Raw genomic sequence first — 15,469 nt, 5'->3', positions numbered from 1 at the left:
GGGTTCAAGCAGATAGGCCGGGACACAGATGGAGTTTTATTTATTCCATTTTAATTGGTCTAAATATCTAAATAAGTAAGCCACCTATATCTGTGTGAAACTAGGGATGGACAAACCACCCCGCATGCCACTCCCCAGATCCCTGCCACTTACCCACTCTGTTCAGGATGCTGGGAGAGCCACCAGACAGTCCGCGGGTCCGCTTGGTGAGCGGCGCACAGTGTCTCCCCATCCCACGAGCCGCCATTTTGCATAATTGGACCATTTACGCCTGTAATTTTGAGTAAATGGTACTATTTACAGCTGCCATTTTACGCAAATGATGATTTACGTAAATAGCTGGGCCGCCATTTTAATGCAAAATGGTGGCTTGCGGACAAGGGGGGATCCCCGTGCTTGCCCAACTCAGCATATGCCGAGTCAGGCATGTGCAGGAATCCGCAGACTGGCATCCGGGGGGCCAAGCTGGCAAGACATTGCTGAACTTTGAGCCCCACCTGGACTCCCACGACGTCCCTATATGAAACTGCCTGTTCATCAATCTCTGTATCCAAATCCCTGCTCTGAGCTGCCATCAGCTGCAGAAGCAAGGTGGGCAGCAGCTAGAAGCAGGGCCTTTTCAGTGGTGATGCCCCATTTGCAGAACGTTCTCTCCAAGGACATTCATCTGGCGCCAGCAAGTGGGTATTTTATTCTCCCAGCTCTTTAACAGCTTTATTTCTATAATTTCTTATTTTGTAGCAGCTTTTCATGTTTCTTCTGTTATTATTGTCGTATCTGATGTTCATTTGCTTCACATTTTTATTTTTATTTTTTAGTGCTGTGCCGAAAACTTCTCCCACATTTCTTTCAACTATTCTCATTCAATTTGATAGAAGAGAAATTGCTTTCGAAAAGAAATTCAATGGTGAAGAAATTTTGGAGAAATTCCCGTGGGTTGGGTTTCTTGGGCTTGCTTCCCTTAGGAGGTGGCCACACAAGGGTCCTGCCTTTCATTGTACAATCATCTCTCTGGCAGCCTGGAGCCTCCTTCCTACACTTCAACTAAAGCCCAGCAGAAGGCAACATGAGGTGGTTATTCCCACAGGGCTTTTTCAGATCAGGAAGTGCAGGCAGCCTGGGAGGCTGTACAGCAATGGAGAGATGTGTAACAGAAAGAAAAACACACAGCACCCTCAGCCACCTTGCAGTGATTAGGTAAGCTCAAAAACACCACAAAAGTACATTATAAAACATCCTGAGTGAGGCAGAGCAATGGAAGCCTCTTTAACGGGGGGAGAAAAATTCAGGAAATTGGAGGTCAGATTTTGGCAGAGCACCAGCCCCACCTCATCCCTGGAGCTGGACACAACACTGCCCCCACTGGCACTGTGGTGGATGCAACCCGGGGGCCGGCCTGCCAAGACAGCTGATGCTGTTGCAACACGAAAACCCACACAGCCCTTACCAAAAAAGGAAGAAGCTGAGCTACAAGCCCTGCCAACGGGGAGCCCTACCTGGGAGAAACTGTTGAGACATTCTCCTCCTCCTGGAAAAAACTGGTGAAACTGTCTCCCGAATTCCTCTGCCCACAAATAAGGTGGAGAATTTCAAGAGGCCCTTTGCGCACTGCTTTAATTTTTTTATTAGCTGCCATGGAAGCTTCAGTCGAAAGGCAGCCAAGACATTTTAAAATCAGCACATTAATAAACAAAGCTACGGGGTCCTTGTTCAGATCGAAGTGCCTACATACCTGGTTCTTCCTGCATCCTTCCTAATAAAGCATCCAGGGGTATAACAATGTGCCAAAACACCGCTCATCTAGTGTATGGGTTAAAATGCACAGGCTCAAATAAATTAGTAATTACATTTAATTCCTCCGAGAAGATTTAAGTTGCGTCTTTGAAAGTCCCTTTTGGCTCGCATGGAAAGTTAATGGCTTTCATTTATTTGCACAGTTCACTGAAATATGCCTGTGTTCCTTCCGGTTCCCCTCCCTCCAAGGTCACTCTGGCCACTTGCAAGCAGGGCGGGTGGGCGGGCGGGCGTTAAGCAGTAAGAGTCCCTCAAGGGCAGCTGTTCAATTTATCCCAACAACAGCACACTCACAGAGAGCCAAGCTGTGTGCATTCCACAATATGTGCAAGTTGGAGAACTGGGTACTGGACACAGAAGTCAGCAGCAGCTGTCATTTAAATGCACACAGACGTTTCTAGGCCTTGTGGTTGTGGAGATAAGCTTCAAAGTACGTGAGCAAAGCATGGAGTCAGAGGGGAGACTTGGAAAGCGTTTCAGTGGGGATGTTTCAACACAGCACTGCATAGCACTTTAATCCTGTGACCAGCAACAAGGGAATAAAGGAGGAAAAATAAGCAAGTGTTGGATAATTTGTTTACATTTTACAAGCTGCAGGATTGAATTCTTTGTGCCGTATGGGATTTTGACGCCCGCTCCCAGCACAGAGTTAACTGTAAATTGGCTTGGAAAGAGTCTTAGAGTGGCTGGGATTTCGGCCAGGAATTCTCCGAGACTCGGGATTTCAGCATTTCTCTCCCCCATAGATGGGTCAAGACAGGATGGAGACTGATGGTTCAATGGACAGTGGAGCTCAGTCTCTTTCTAGGACTTGGAGCAGGCAGGCTGGAGGAAATATGGGGGGCAAAGCCCATTTGTGCCTAAAGAACCATCAGCTGATTCAAGGAAATGGATACACTGAGACTCAGTCCAGACAAGATGGAGACACTGTTTGTGGGTAGTTTGTCCAGTTAAAGCTGTTCTGGCACTCCCCCTGAAGGATCGGATTTGTAGCTCGGGGGTGCTCTTGGATCCATCAGGGAGGCTAGAAGCACAGGTGACCTCGCTGGCTCAGAGTGCCTCTTCTCAGCTTCAGCTGATACAGCCACTACAACCCTACCTGGACAGAGGTAGCCTTGTGAGAGCTATTCACACTCTGGCAATATCCTGTTTGGATTATTGCTATGTGTTATATATGCGGCTGCCTTTGAAAATGGTCTGGGAATTTCGGTGGGCAGCTAGACTGTTAATTGGGACTGGCTGATATGATCATATCATATGGTCGTCATCCGAGGCCTTCTACCAGGTGCCCCTGCTAAATGAAGCAAGGCGGGTGGCCACAAGATACATGGCCTTTTCAATGGTGGCCCCCCATCTGTCAAATGCCCTCCTCAGAGAGGCCTGCCTGGCGCCTACGTTATGCTCCTTTGGGTACCAGGCGAAGAGCTTTTGGTTCTCCCAAATATTCAGTGCTTTCAGTGCTTTTCACTATTTGAGTTTTGCTCCTCATTTAATTATGCACTGCATTGTTCTTACCCCTTGCTACTTGTTTTACCCTGTGCTATTTTATTATCATTGTTTTATTGTGCTTTGGCATTGCATGTTTTTAATTCACCTGTCCACTGCCCAGAGAACTTAGCTACTGAGCAGTATAAAAGTCTAAAAAGGTATAAATAAACAAACACAAAGCTTTGATTCTTCTCATGTTTAAACAAGCCCAGGTCACTGCCTTGTCTTGGAACATTTCCTGCACCAGGGTAAAGACTATGGGAAAGTTGGAAGTGTGTGAATACTCCACAGCTCTCACAATGCAAGGCAACCACTCCAACCCACAAGGAGGAACATCGGAAGCTGCCTAGTACTGAGTCAGACCCTGGGTCCATCAAGCCCAGTATTGTCGACACTGACTGGCAACAGCTCTCTAGGGTTTCAGGCAAGATTCTTTCCTAGGCCTACCTGGAGATGCCGGGGATCGAACTGGGGACCTTTGGCATGCAAAGCAGGGGCTCTGCCACTGAGTTATGGCCCTAAGAGCTTCTTCCTAGATCCCTTCTGGGCTAAATTCTGAGTGTGCAGCTGCATTTCTCTAGCTGAGTGGCAACTGATGGGAAACCTAACTACCACCCATCTATAGAATTGTAAAATCCCAGGAGTTGCTAGTATTGTTCCCCTCCCCGATCTTTCTTTCCTTCAACCTGCCTCCTGCAAGGCCCCAAAATCAGAGTGAGCATTACATTGGTCTCTCTTCTACCTTGAACTATCCACAGGAGGAGAGAAATGCTGAAAAACCACAAATAATCCCTTCTTTACTAGACCTCTTCTGAGGGCCTTTGCAGTTAATGCTGAGCCCCTGAACTCCTTATCTCCCTAGCCTGCCCCTCCTAGTTATAACCTAATATTTACTCTTTACACCTCCTCCCTTACCCAGAGACTCCTCCAAGAAATCTGAATGCAGGGACCTGCCATGACCTAGCAGAATCCACCAGGAACACAGGAGGGCTCCTCATCCGATGCACGTTGTTATGGCAACACTGTGGAACCCATGTCCCAGTGAACATGGTCAGACAAGTGGATGGCAGCCACAGGAACTGGGCATGCCACTGGAGTTCTTGCTTCCTTTTCCTCTGTACATCACACACAGGAGATGGGAGCACCTCTGTGTGTGTGAGTGTTAAAAATGGGCGGGGGGAGAATTCCACTGGCGAGTGGCTATGAGCAAAGCAGATGTGGCTGCAACTCATGCAACTGGAGAAAGACAAAATCTATAAAGCAACTAAATGAAGGAAGGGCCGAGTGTTCAAATCTGAAGTGGAACTGGTGCACTAGGAATTCTCCATTCTTCTGTTTGTTTTATTTCTGAACGGAGCACAGAGCAGACGCGGTTTACCGCAGTGTCCAGTCCCTTCATTTTATTTGTGTCTTGTCCCCACCCCACCACCACAGCGATGTACACATTAATGACAGTGGCAAAGAACAAACTCGATAGGATCATACACATGATTACACTGGGATGTGCGTGTGCACATGTCAATGTACATGTATGCGCACAGGTAAGACACTGCAAAACAATGGTGTTTTTCCAATGTGTATGAGTGTAAGTGTGCATCAGTAAAGAACATCCCCACAAAAAGAAACCTGATGTAAACATCCAGACTATCAAGCCTATATTGTTGCTGCTACTGCTGCAGTGTTTTGTTAATGCACACATGTGCATCAGTAATATAGAGGGGGGAAGATTTCAATGAACTGAAAGAACTATAAGCTGTGGCAAACTGTGCATACTCCACTTAGGGAATTACATATTAGAAATCCTCCTAGTTAAAGTGGAATTCAGGGATTGGGGGGTGGGGGCACCACTCATCCCTGCTTCAAATGTGGCGGTAATAAGACACAACCCACCTGAAACGGGAAAAATACAGGAAACAGATGGCAATTGCAGTGACTGAAGACACCTTGCGGTGGGGTTGGAAAGGGCTCCGTTTTGTATTTACTCTGCGGCAATGTGGCCTCTTCAAGAAAGGGCATCGCCCTTGGGAGCAGTGGGCATTATCCAGTGCAACGCTACCGCTAATGTAAATTACACTGCACTAGCAGAAGTGCCCCCCGGCGCAACATCAATAGTGTTTGCTGGTGTAACAGGCTTTCCAGGGAAACATCATGGGCATCGCGCTAGAGGCCGCTTAGCGAGCACAACACAGTTCACACCGGCGGTGGTGTCGCCTTGGATCCTGCCCACAGTGCCAGTGGTCCAGTCCGTGAGCGGCATACCATCTCTCTGGCTTCGCTTCTTGCAAACGCTCTGTGCTCTCATCTCTTTAAGGGTTTATCAGCTCCTTCGTAATTTGCGTTGCTATGGTGAAAGCACGAGCACATCCCAAAACACACAATGAAGACTTCTCATGCCAAGGGGACGTCTGGTCTTAGGTAAGCTACCAGAATGACTGATTCGGTGACAAGGCAGAAAGAACCAAAGGCACTACAAATCTAGTCTGGTGACACCCAGGCTAGACTACTGTATTGTGTTCTATGCAGGGCTGCCTTTAACGACTGTTGCTTGCAGGGGCTAGGTGGTCAGAGCACGTATCACCAATTCTGCACTAGCCGCACTGGTGTGCCCAGGCCCAATTTAAAGTGCCGGTGATCACCTTTGAAGTCCCGAATGGCTTGGGACCGGGTTATCCGAGCCTCGCTGGGTTCAAGGCAGAGATAGAGAAGTAGGAGGGATGTCTTCTTGTTTTGTATGCTGGTATAGTTACAAAAGGGTTTCTGTCTCCCATGTCATTGGCGGAAGAGGTTTCACCCAGGGCCAAACTAAACATTGCACACTCGCTGCATTAAAAAACAAAAATAAGAGCAGCAAAGAAGGACAGCAATCCTGAGCAGGGGATTAGTGGCAGGGGCGGGGCTGCTGCCTCACCTGCTCCACTAAGGCAATTTTCCTATTTATTTATTTGCAATATTTATATATCACTTCATCTGAATAAATCCTGAAGTGGTTAACAAGAAGGATATAAAAATACATAATGGTATCATATTGGAGGTTGGTTCAAAGAGAGCTCATGATCCGGGGAAACATAAAGTAAACACTAATGCACTCGATCTTGTCCCATCTCTCCTTCCAGCAACCTCTGCCCTCCAGTGGACTAAAAGATGTCAAGCCTAATTAGGGATGTCAGAGAAATCCATCTGGGGAGTGCAGTTAGACAGGTTTTCTTAGGGTCAGCCCCCCGGACTTTGTTTTGGTTCCCGCTGTAGCGCTCAACTCGATCTGCAGTGAGTCGGGCTAGTTCATGGAATTATCCAGGATTTGCAATTTGTGCAAATTTCTGAGCAACTTGTGCTAATTTCGGCCACAATTTCTGCAAATTGCACAGACATTTGCATAAATTGCTGAGAAATTTGCACAAATTCCCCAAAAATGTGCAAAAAAGTTCCCAGACGCTGGGGAACAGTCTGCAGTTCAGCGTGCAAACACACATCAAATCATACACACTGCGGAACTCCATCAAGCCAAAAAAGAAGCGGATTTCCCAGTGACGGCCAACCCTAAACCTAATGAGCTTTTGGACTGAAATCTCAGGTCAAATGAGAAAGAAAAACAAGAGGAACGTGCTGGAACTTACGGCTGCAGATTCCTGCTGGGTGGCCTGGGCTGCAAACCGAGCCACGTGATTAATGATGGGGGAGAAGTTGGTTGGTCCGTAGAAGCGTATGTGAGGCAGGCAGGTGGAGTAGGCTTGGACAATACCATCTACACCTTCAGGGCAGCAGAAGAGAATGCATGGTAAGCATTGCAGGCTCCCGGCAGCACACAAATCCAGCACAGCCCTATTTTTTGTTCCCAAGGTGAACCTGTTTTGGTTTGCTAGCATTGTGTTCCCAAAATTCCACCCCTAAAATGGCTGCATTTGATTTATATATCCCTTCCTAGCCTTGTCTCTCCAATTCCTCCCTTCCTGCTGTTGTCCTCTCTGCTGTTGAAAGTTAAGACTGTAAGGTTCTCAGGGCAGTGATATTATTTATATATTTCATTTATTTACATCCTGCCATTCCACCAAAAAAGGCTCTGAAGTCAGCTAACGATAAAATAAAGATATTATTATTATTATTAATAATAATAATATCCCACCTTTTCCCCAATACTGGGACTCACAGCGGCTTTACAACATTAAAACATTAAAAACAAAACTTTAAATTAAAACATAATGTAAAAATAAATTGAAAACACAACAATATAAGAAATAAACAGCACGCAACCAATTAAAACCCCCTTCAGCAACAGACTAGGTTATATGTTGTTGATGTTGCTCTGAAAAGAATCACTGGCACTGACGGCCCTATATTTTTATGTATTTATTACGTTTTTATTCTGTTGCATGTATGTGTGTGTGTGTGTATCTATATCTATATCTATCTATCTCAGAGTCTAACTGAGATGTCATTTTTTGTTCCTTTAATAAATAGTATATATTTTAAAAATTGAGAAACAGCACTGTGGGTGGGGGTGCGGGGAGAGGATTAAACCATCCTCTACCAGCACCACAGTCCCAATCCAAACTAGTCTCTTGTGACTGCTTTTATTTTATTAAAACACACGAGATCCTGTTCATGTCTAGTTTGGCCCACAGAGAGATGCCAGATTGGATATTGCAAGGAAAAATGCCAGCAGCAGAAATCATACAGATGACAACTGTATAAATACAGAGGACTAAAATGAGGGGGAGAGCCCCCAAAATGGAGCTCTGTGCATTGCAGGGGAGAACAAGATATGTAATATCTGTTGTCTTGGTTTATTTAAATACCTACCTGGGCTGGGAAGAGATAAAACACATCTGGGGCTTCAACTGATGACTCCATTACATTAGTCACATTGGAGCTGTTCCAAGTCACCCTGTTTCTGCAGGGTGGCTTGTTAACCACCCTGAACAACCCAACAACACACCATGGGTTCTTCTATTGCCCCTGCAGTAGGCCTCGAACTCTTAATTTAGAGGTGCCAAGATAGTGATAAATCAGATCCAGGTTTACTTACAAGGAGATACTTTATTGAGTACAGTCAGCACACAGGCATACCGAATGGTTGAATCAGACAGCTTCTCTGAACCCAGAGCCATGGGGCAAAATGGGTTTTATACCATACATGTCAGCAGTGGGGCAGCATGACAACAGCAAGCATTAATTAGCATTTGTTCTCAGCATAGGCATAACAGTGCTTGGTCAGCCCAGCACAGACACCTGCAGCTTGGCATAAACATCGCTTCACTTCCCAGGCACATCTTGATAAGACACTCCACTTGTTAGTATGGAATGCGCCTGAGGCTGCACTGTCGGCCTTTGACTCATCTCACATGCTCAGAGGCCCACTAGCAAGGGCATTGCACTAATAATGAGCCTAAGCAGAGCATTAGGGATCTCTAGGCCCCTCTAACACTACAGGTAACTTGGTTACAAGCCTATTTCAAGAAGGAAATAGAGCATGCTGCTTTCTAGTTCAACTTTTAATATGATTTGATGTTCTAATGTTTCCAAACTATAACTTCTTGTTTTATTTTTTGATACTTTTGTATGGTCTTAGTGTTAAGGTTTTAAATATTTGTCAGTAGTTTGGGAAATCACCATGATTAAGATTTTAAACTTCCCCTTTCGCTCTCACATTGGAGAGAGGATGCCTTTTCTAAGAAGGTGTCTGCTGGTGTCTAAAAACCAAAGCATTCTTTTTCTTCTTCTGTTTTACTCCCACGTGAATTTAATCAATTAACAGTGTGATCCTGTGCATGCTTACTCAAAGGTAAGTCCCACTATGTTCAGTGGGCTTATGCCTAGGTAAGCATACATAGGATACAGCCTTACAATGTATGTTTAACTCAGAAATACGTCCCACTGAGTTCAATGGGACTTGGTTTCAGCTAAATGTATATAGCAGGGGTGTTTGAACCTCAGGTTTGTGGGCCAAATTCGGCCCACCTGGGTTCTAATCTGGCCATCCAGGGCTCTCCAGAAGGTCCCCCCCTTGGCCCCCCTCCCCACTTCTGATCATTTGGTGGTTTCCTGGCTTTTGCACACACACATACACACGCCTTTCTAAAAAGTTGAAATGCTTCTCCCTAGGCTTACTGACAGTAAGAGCTTTAAGCTAAAATTTGCTGGCATTTGGGGTATCTGGCCCCACTCACCACTGGAATGCAGCCTCCTAGAGCTTCCAAAATTGAATGTGGGCCTCAGGCTGAAAGAGGTTCAACACCATCTTGTGAATAGGATTGCAGCCTAAAACTCATACAATTAATTGCCTAAGACTTGTTTAATTGGGGGGGGGGAGCCTTAAATATAACTAATGAAATATACAACCCCAAACAGCTTCATTCTTATCTCTGGGGGCTAAATTATTCTAAAAGACATAACCTTTGAAAAGCTTCTTGAAAAGCTGTTTGGGCTTTGCGGGGGGGGCTCCTGCTTTGCTCTATCCAGAAGTGTGTAGGGGTTCCTGTTTTTTAAATTCCTGTTATCTATACTTCTCACCTTGTTAAGTCAGTTGATTCTCCAACCTATCACTCAACCAACGCATACAAACACCTACAAGCTCTCCCAGACTGCTTCATGCCTCCGAGGCGTAGGCTGCTTGTTTAGTTATCATAACTCTCATTTCACGGAGGATACAGGTGATTCATAGAGGCCAGGCCTGATCAGTAATGACTAACGATAGTAGTTGAATGGAGCTCCCATGTGCAGAAGCAGTATACCACTGAGAAACAGTTGCTGAGAACAAACAAGAGGGGACGAACCATCTGCTTCACGCCCTCCATGTGGGCCTCCTAGAGGCATTTAGCTGGCCGTTGCTGGAAACAGTATACTAGTCTAGATAGACTTTCGGTCACTGGGGCAGTGAATTTGCTCCAGGTTTCAGTCAGAACCAGTCAGAATTCTAAAGGAGCTAGTTCTGACTGGTTCTGACTGAAACCTGGAGCCGATTCACCGCCCCACTGACATCAGAACCACCAGCGCCCACTGCTTTTGTTCTAATCCAGGGATGGGTGAAATGTGGGCTGTGGGCTCCATGCCACCCCCTCATGCCTTTTAAGTGCTGCCCCCCAGCACTGTTGCCAAATTTGCTGCAGAAATCTGGTGGCACAATAGCCAAAAAGGGCTGGTTTTCCCTTGTGTAAAGGGAAAAAAGTTGGGGTTGTCACCGAAATTCAGCAGCACGGCAGCCAAAGAAGGGGAAATCAGCCTTTTTGCTGCTGCTGCACCGCTGAACTTCCATAGCAAATTCGGTGGTGTGGTGGGGGCAGGGTGTGGCCCCCAGCAAATGCCAGGGAAAGAATTGGCCCATGGACTCTCAGAGGTTGCCCACCCCTCGTCTAATTCAAAAAGGCAATTCCCAGGTCCTTATTTGTGTCATGCATCCTGCTCTTTCCTCAGGGGTGGGTAAGCTCAATGTGGCCCTCAACCTAATGTCATGTGGCCCTCAGCCTCATTTCAAAAGCCCTCTACATGCATTCAGTTCATACCTCTGGCAAGAGCTCTTTGTTCCTTCCCTGGCGGACTGCTGAATGGGAAGGAAGAGGGGCACTGAAAAAAGGGGATGGAAGAAAGAGAAAAGGGGTGACTCACCCACTTTTGCCTCTGACCCTGCTAGCTTCAACACTGCCCATCACCAACGTGCAGCCTGACAGATTATCCGCGAGGGAATGCAGCCCTCGACAGGACAGCGGTTGCCCATCCCTGCTCTAAAGAGCTCAGAGTGGTGTTTCAGCATGATGACGCACTGTGAGGTAGTGCTTTGCTCAAGGTCTCCCAGTAAGTTGCGTGATGGAGCCAGGTTTGAACTATGGTTTCCCATGCCCTAGCCTAGAACTCTAGCCACAAAGCCATACTGCTGCCTGCCTGCTATAATCTAGTCTATGGTGCCAGAAGGCTTATTGATCTGAAGCCGTTAGGGAGGCACACGGTTGCTGTTACATAATCCATCTCCTGGGGAAGGGAAACTCTGGGAAGTTACATGTTCATCACCGATTAGGACTGGGGAGACAGAACAACTCACAATTTTAATAGTAAATTCACATAACAACAACAACAACAACCCACTATTGTTCACTCCTTATTTCTTACTCAGATTCAAGGCTAGTAAAAGGATGAAGTGATTCCATTATTTTCAGAGCATTGATTCAGCCATTTATGTCACATCTACCTGTTCACCTTCAAGCACATTTTTAGAATATGGCTTAATTTTATCTGCAGTTTTGCTGCCCTTAAACCAAGCGTGTTGAACCTTGTTTTAAGCCTTACAAGAGGCATTTCAACCTTTTAGAATTGGGGGGGGGGGATGAGCAAAAGCTGGGAAACGACCAAACAATTAGCAGTTGGGGGGAAAGGGGGTGGGGCCAGGGGGAGTGGCCATCCAGGGAACCCCAGAGGGTTGGACTGAGACCCAGGCAGGCTGAATTTGGCCCATGGGCCTAAGGTTCAACACCTCTGCTTTAAACCATAATTATCTTCTCTGATTTATTAGAGGTAAGATAGTATTAATTCTGTTCTTGTTATATGTCTGGACAGAGTTGCTTTGGTTCTTTATGAGAAATCACTTGGCATTGCAATTATGCCTTCCCAAGATCTGTATACTACTGACCCTCTTGTAGTAACTACTCATGGTGAAGATATGTCACCTGAATGGTTTCCAGTCTACATACACTCAGTTACTGACTATATCCTGTACTTCAGGGCATCTGGAAATAAGGAACACATGAACCTGCGTTATACAAGGGTCCATCTGGCCCATTATTGTCTACTCTAGAAAAGTTCTCCTGGCACCTATGTTGTACTCCTTCCAGTGCTAGGTGAAGACCTTTTTATTTTCCCAGCATTTTAGCACTCTTTTAGCTCTGCTCTTCTAAATCCGTATTTTAAATCTCTGCATTGCCGCTATATTTTATTCTGGTTGTACTTTTATATTGTAATTTTAAGCTTTCATATTTTATATTGTTTTATGCTGTACTTTGTGGTTTTAATTTCTGTGAACTGCCCAGACAGCTTCGGCTATTGGGTGATATAGAAATGAAATAAATACTCTGAATATGAGCAGCTCTCCGGGGATGCAGACAGAAGTCTTTCCAGCCCTGCTTCTTAAACTCTTAAGAGGAACTGAATGTGGGACCTTCTAGGTTGAATCTTGGTTGACCTCTTGGAAGCAAAGGTGTGCCTGTGTGTGTGCACAACAGAAATAAGTTGTATCTTTAAAAATTTGGTCAAAAGAATCTAATTTGGAAGGCCTAAAAACCTTGTTTGGAACTGGTCCAGTATCTGTGTGTCTGCAGTTCCTCATTGTGCACTGAAGTTGGTTCCCATGGCAGATGCATTTCAAACCCCATCAGCCTGCAAAATATGTGCTGTTAACCAGTATACTTAGTTGCAAGGATGTCTGGCTTCCTGGCCTGATAAGCTCTGTGGTGTGTGAATGACTAAGATAAAGAGGATGGTGTCCTCCTGTAAGCCCAGGTGTGATTATTCAACAACACTTCACAAAGAAGAGATTCAATTTTCCATCTGACTTGTCATTTTTTATTGGTTTATATATCTCAAAGTGGATTGATCGCTCCCACTTCTAGATGAAAGGGTGTTGCCTATTTACACAGGCGTGGCCAACTTATGCCCTTCCAGATGTTTTTGGCCTACAGCCCTCATCATCCCCCACCCTTGGCTAGGCTGGCTAGGGCTGATGGGAGTTGTAGGCCAAAACATCTGGAGGGCTACAAGTTTTCTAAAAAAAAAAAAGGTAAAGGTGTCCCCAACCAGTTGTGTCCGACTCTAGGGTGTGGTGCTCAAATCCAAAGGAGGGTGTGAATTTGCAAAGTGCCTAGGTATCTCTGAGCATAGGTAAGTAGTATACAGAGTTCCTTTTGTGTACTGGACAGGGAACCTACTTCCTCTTGGGCAAGAATGCCCAGGAAGCCATAGGAAGGAGACATACTCTTTCTCTGTCTGAAACATGTGTCTAGAACACTCTTTTTTAGGTGAAATTCAAAGTATTTTTCCTGTAACCAAGAATTAAAGGCTATCTAGCCAGACCAATATCATGGAGACAAACAAACAAAGGTGAGCATCATCATTTTTTAAAGTTTTATCTTTTCCATCTTTTTACTTTAATTGCCAGTTAGCTTTGATATCCGTAAAAAAATTAACTTATATATTTTATTAAAATAAGTGCTTCACATTCAATCTATTCACAGAACTTTGGAGCTCACGTTACTAGGAGACCTGATTCCTCCCTTGATAAAGGGTTTTTTTTCTTTTATAAGTGTTTCAGATACCTCTTAAGTATTAAGGTCCCTTTGTTTCCTTATCAGCCTGAATGACAAATAAGGGCTTTTGTGTCTTTTCAAATGGTTGGGAATCTCTGAGATCTTGCTTTTGAGCTCTCAGGGAGAGATCATACGTAAACTTACCAAGGCAAAAAGGGTTGGTAGGGTTGAAGTTAATGGCAAACTCATGAGAAACCTGGAAGGGGAAATAAAGACAATCAGGGATTAAAAATAGTCCTCTTACAAACAGCTCATGAAACATGCCAGACATCAAACTTTCAAGGCGAGCCTTTGATTGTTTCATCCATTTGAGCCCCAGACCTGATGCTTATTATTCATTCATTCATTCATTTATTTAACACCAGTGGTGTAGTGGTAAATAAACATTGAGAACTGGGAAGCTCTAACCCATGAGCATTCCAGCTGGAGGTCAGCCTATATTAAAGTTGCTATGGGCTTTGAAGAAGCACGAGTACGGGCGAAAGGGAGAAACGAGCCCAGCGGAAGGCACGTCAAGCAAATCCTCACCGTGACCGCCTTCCACCTGGAAACCTATGTCCTCCCTGTGGGAGGCTGTGTGGATCCACAGCCACCTGCAGACCCACTGCTAAGACTCTACCCCGGAAGACAATCTTACTCGGTCACGAGTGATCGCCATGATGATGAGGAGCGGTAAATGTTGAAGTGCAGTTGCATATCATGGCAATCCTCCAAGGAAAGTACAAAATTGCAGGCAGCTGTGTTGAGCCATATCAACAAACCAGTTCTAGGAGTTTTCATCTGCTAGGAGCAGGTCTTTTGTAAAAACTAAAATGGGTCTTAATTGCCCATTCAAGACCAAGGCACCCCAAAATACTACAAGGAGCAGTATATTGTTGTTGGGAAAATCCAATTTTATCCAACTACTGTGAAGATCGCAGCTAAGCTCAGAGGGAACAGGGGACTGTAAGGGAGGTGGCAGATGACATCAGCATCCCTGCTACTAAAAAAATGCTGGTCCTGCATCCCTGTGAGCCCTGGCTCCACTGCTTAACGCATTTTTACCTCTTTCTTTAGCCGAAAAATACTCCCAGAGCAGCATACTAAGATTAATAATAAGACAGTTTCTGCCCGCAGGCTCACTATCGCCTCTCTTGAAGTTCAGGAGTCTTCCATCCCCCACCAAAGATTGTTCCATGGCACAATGCACTATCCTCAGTTTTTGCTTATATCCTGCTCAGTGGTATAGTGGTAGCTTCTGAAGTGCAGGCAATCATCATGACATGTCGATGATCCATGTGTGTTATATGTCTTTTGTAGGTCTTTTGTAAAGCCAGTAGGTCTTAATTACCCATTCAAGACCAAGCCACCCCAAAAGGGACAGCTCATAACAATATATTGTTACTGGCAAAATCCATTTCCTCCCAGCTACTGTGAGGATTTCGACTAAGTTCAGAAGGAACAGGGAATCTGGGGGTGGGGGGGGCAATGAGGTCACCATCCCTGTTCAACCCTGTGGGCCCCGATTCCATTACACCACTCATCTTGCTTGTCCACATAACAACTGACAGTAATAATGGGGCCAACATATTCTGCAGCATCTTTGCAATTCAAGACAGAACTTCAGTGCACCTCTCAACAAGCTGAAGTTCCATGAAAAATATCCAGTGTGGTGTAGTGGTGAGAGTGTTGGACCGGGAGCTGGGAGATCTGGGTTCTAGTCCCCATTCATCTCACTGGGTGACTTTGGGCCAGTCACAGACTCTCAGCCCCACCTACATCACAGGGTTGTTGGGAGGAGAGGAGGAGGATCATGTAAGCCGCCTTGGGTTCCTTGCAAGAGGAAAAAAGGCGGGATATAAATGCAATAAACAAACAAAAAGATAACAAATTGTCAGGTTGGAGGCTGCATCAAGTTGTGACAC

At 45.4% G+C, this 15,469-nt stretch overlaps 1 protein-coding gene across 11 annotated transcripts in view; it reads right to left on the bottom strand.

Annotated features, from left to right (window-relative positions):
- The window catches only part of CPNE2 (copine 2), a 183,317-nt gene that overhangs the window by 3,082 nt on the left and 164,766 nt on the right, over positions 1-15,469 (bottom strand). For all 11 annotated transcript variants that reach the window (XM_084812134.1, XM_084812130.1, XM_084812131.1 and 8 more), the window contains 2 exons: positions 13,710-13,761; positions 6,897-7,030 (listed from right to left, as the gene is read on the bottom strand). In XM_084812134.1, the coding sequence (XP_084668260.1) occupies positions 6,897-7,030; positions 13,710-13,761 (186 nt within the window). The remainder of the gene's footprint in view (positions 1-6,896; positions 7,031-13,709; positions 13,762-15,469) is intronic.

The sequence above is a fragment of the Heloderma suspectum genome, chromosome 8 (genome assembly GCF_057233095.1).
Source record: "Heloderma suspectum isolate Gila_16-S chromosome 8, 16-S_ref, whole genome shotgun sequence".
Classification (NCBI taxonomy): Eukaryota; Metazoa; Chordata; class Lepidosauria; order Squamata; family Helodermatidae; genus Heloderma; species Heloderma suspectum.
Note: the sequence above shows the minus strand (reverse complement) of the source record. Positions and strands in the feature narration are given on the sequence as shown.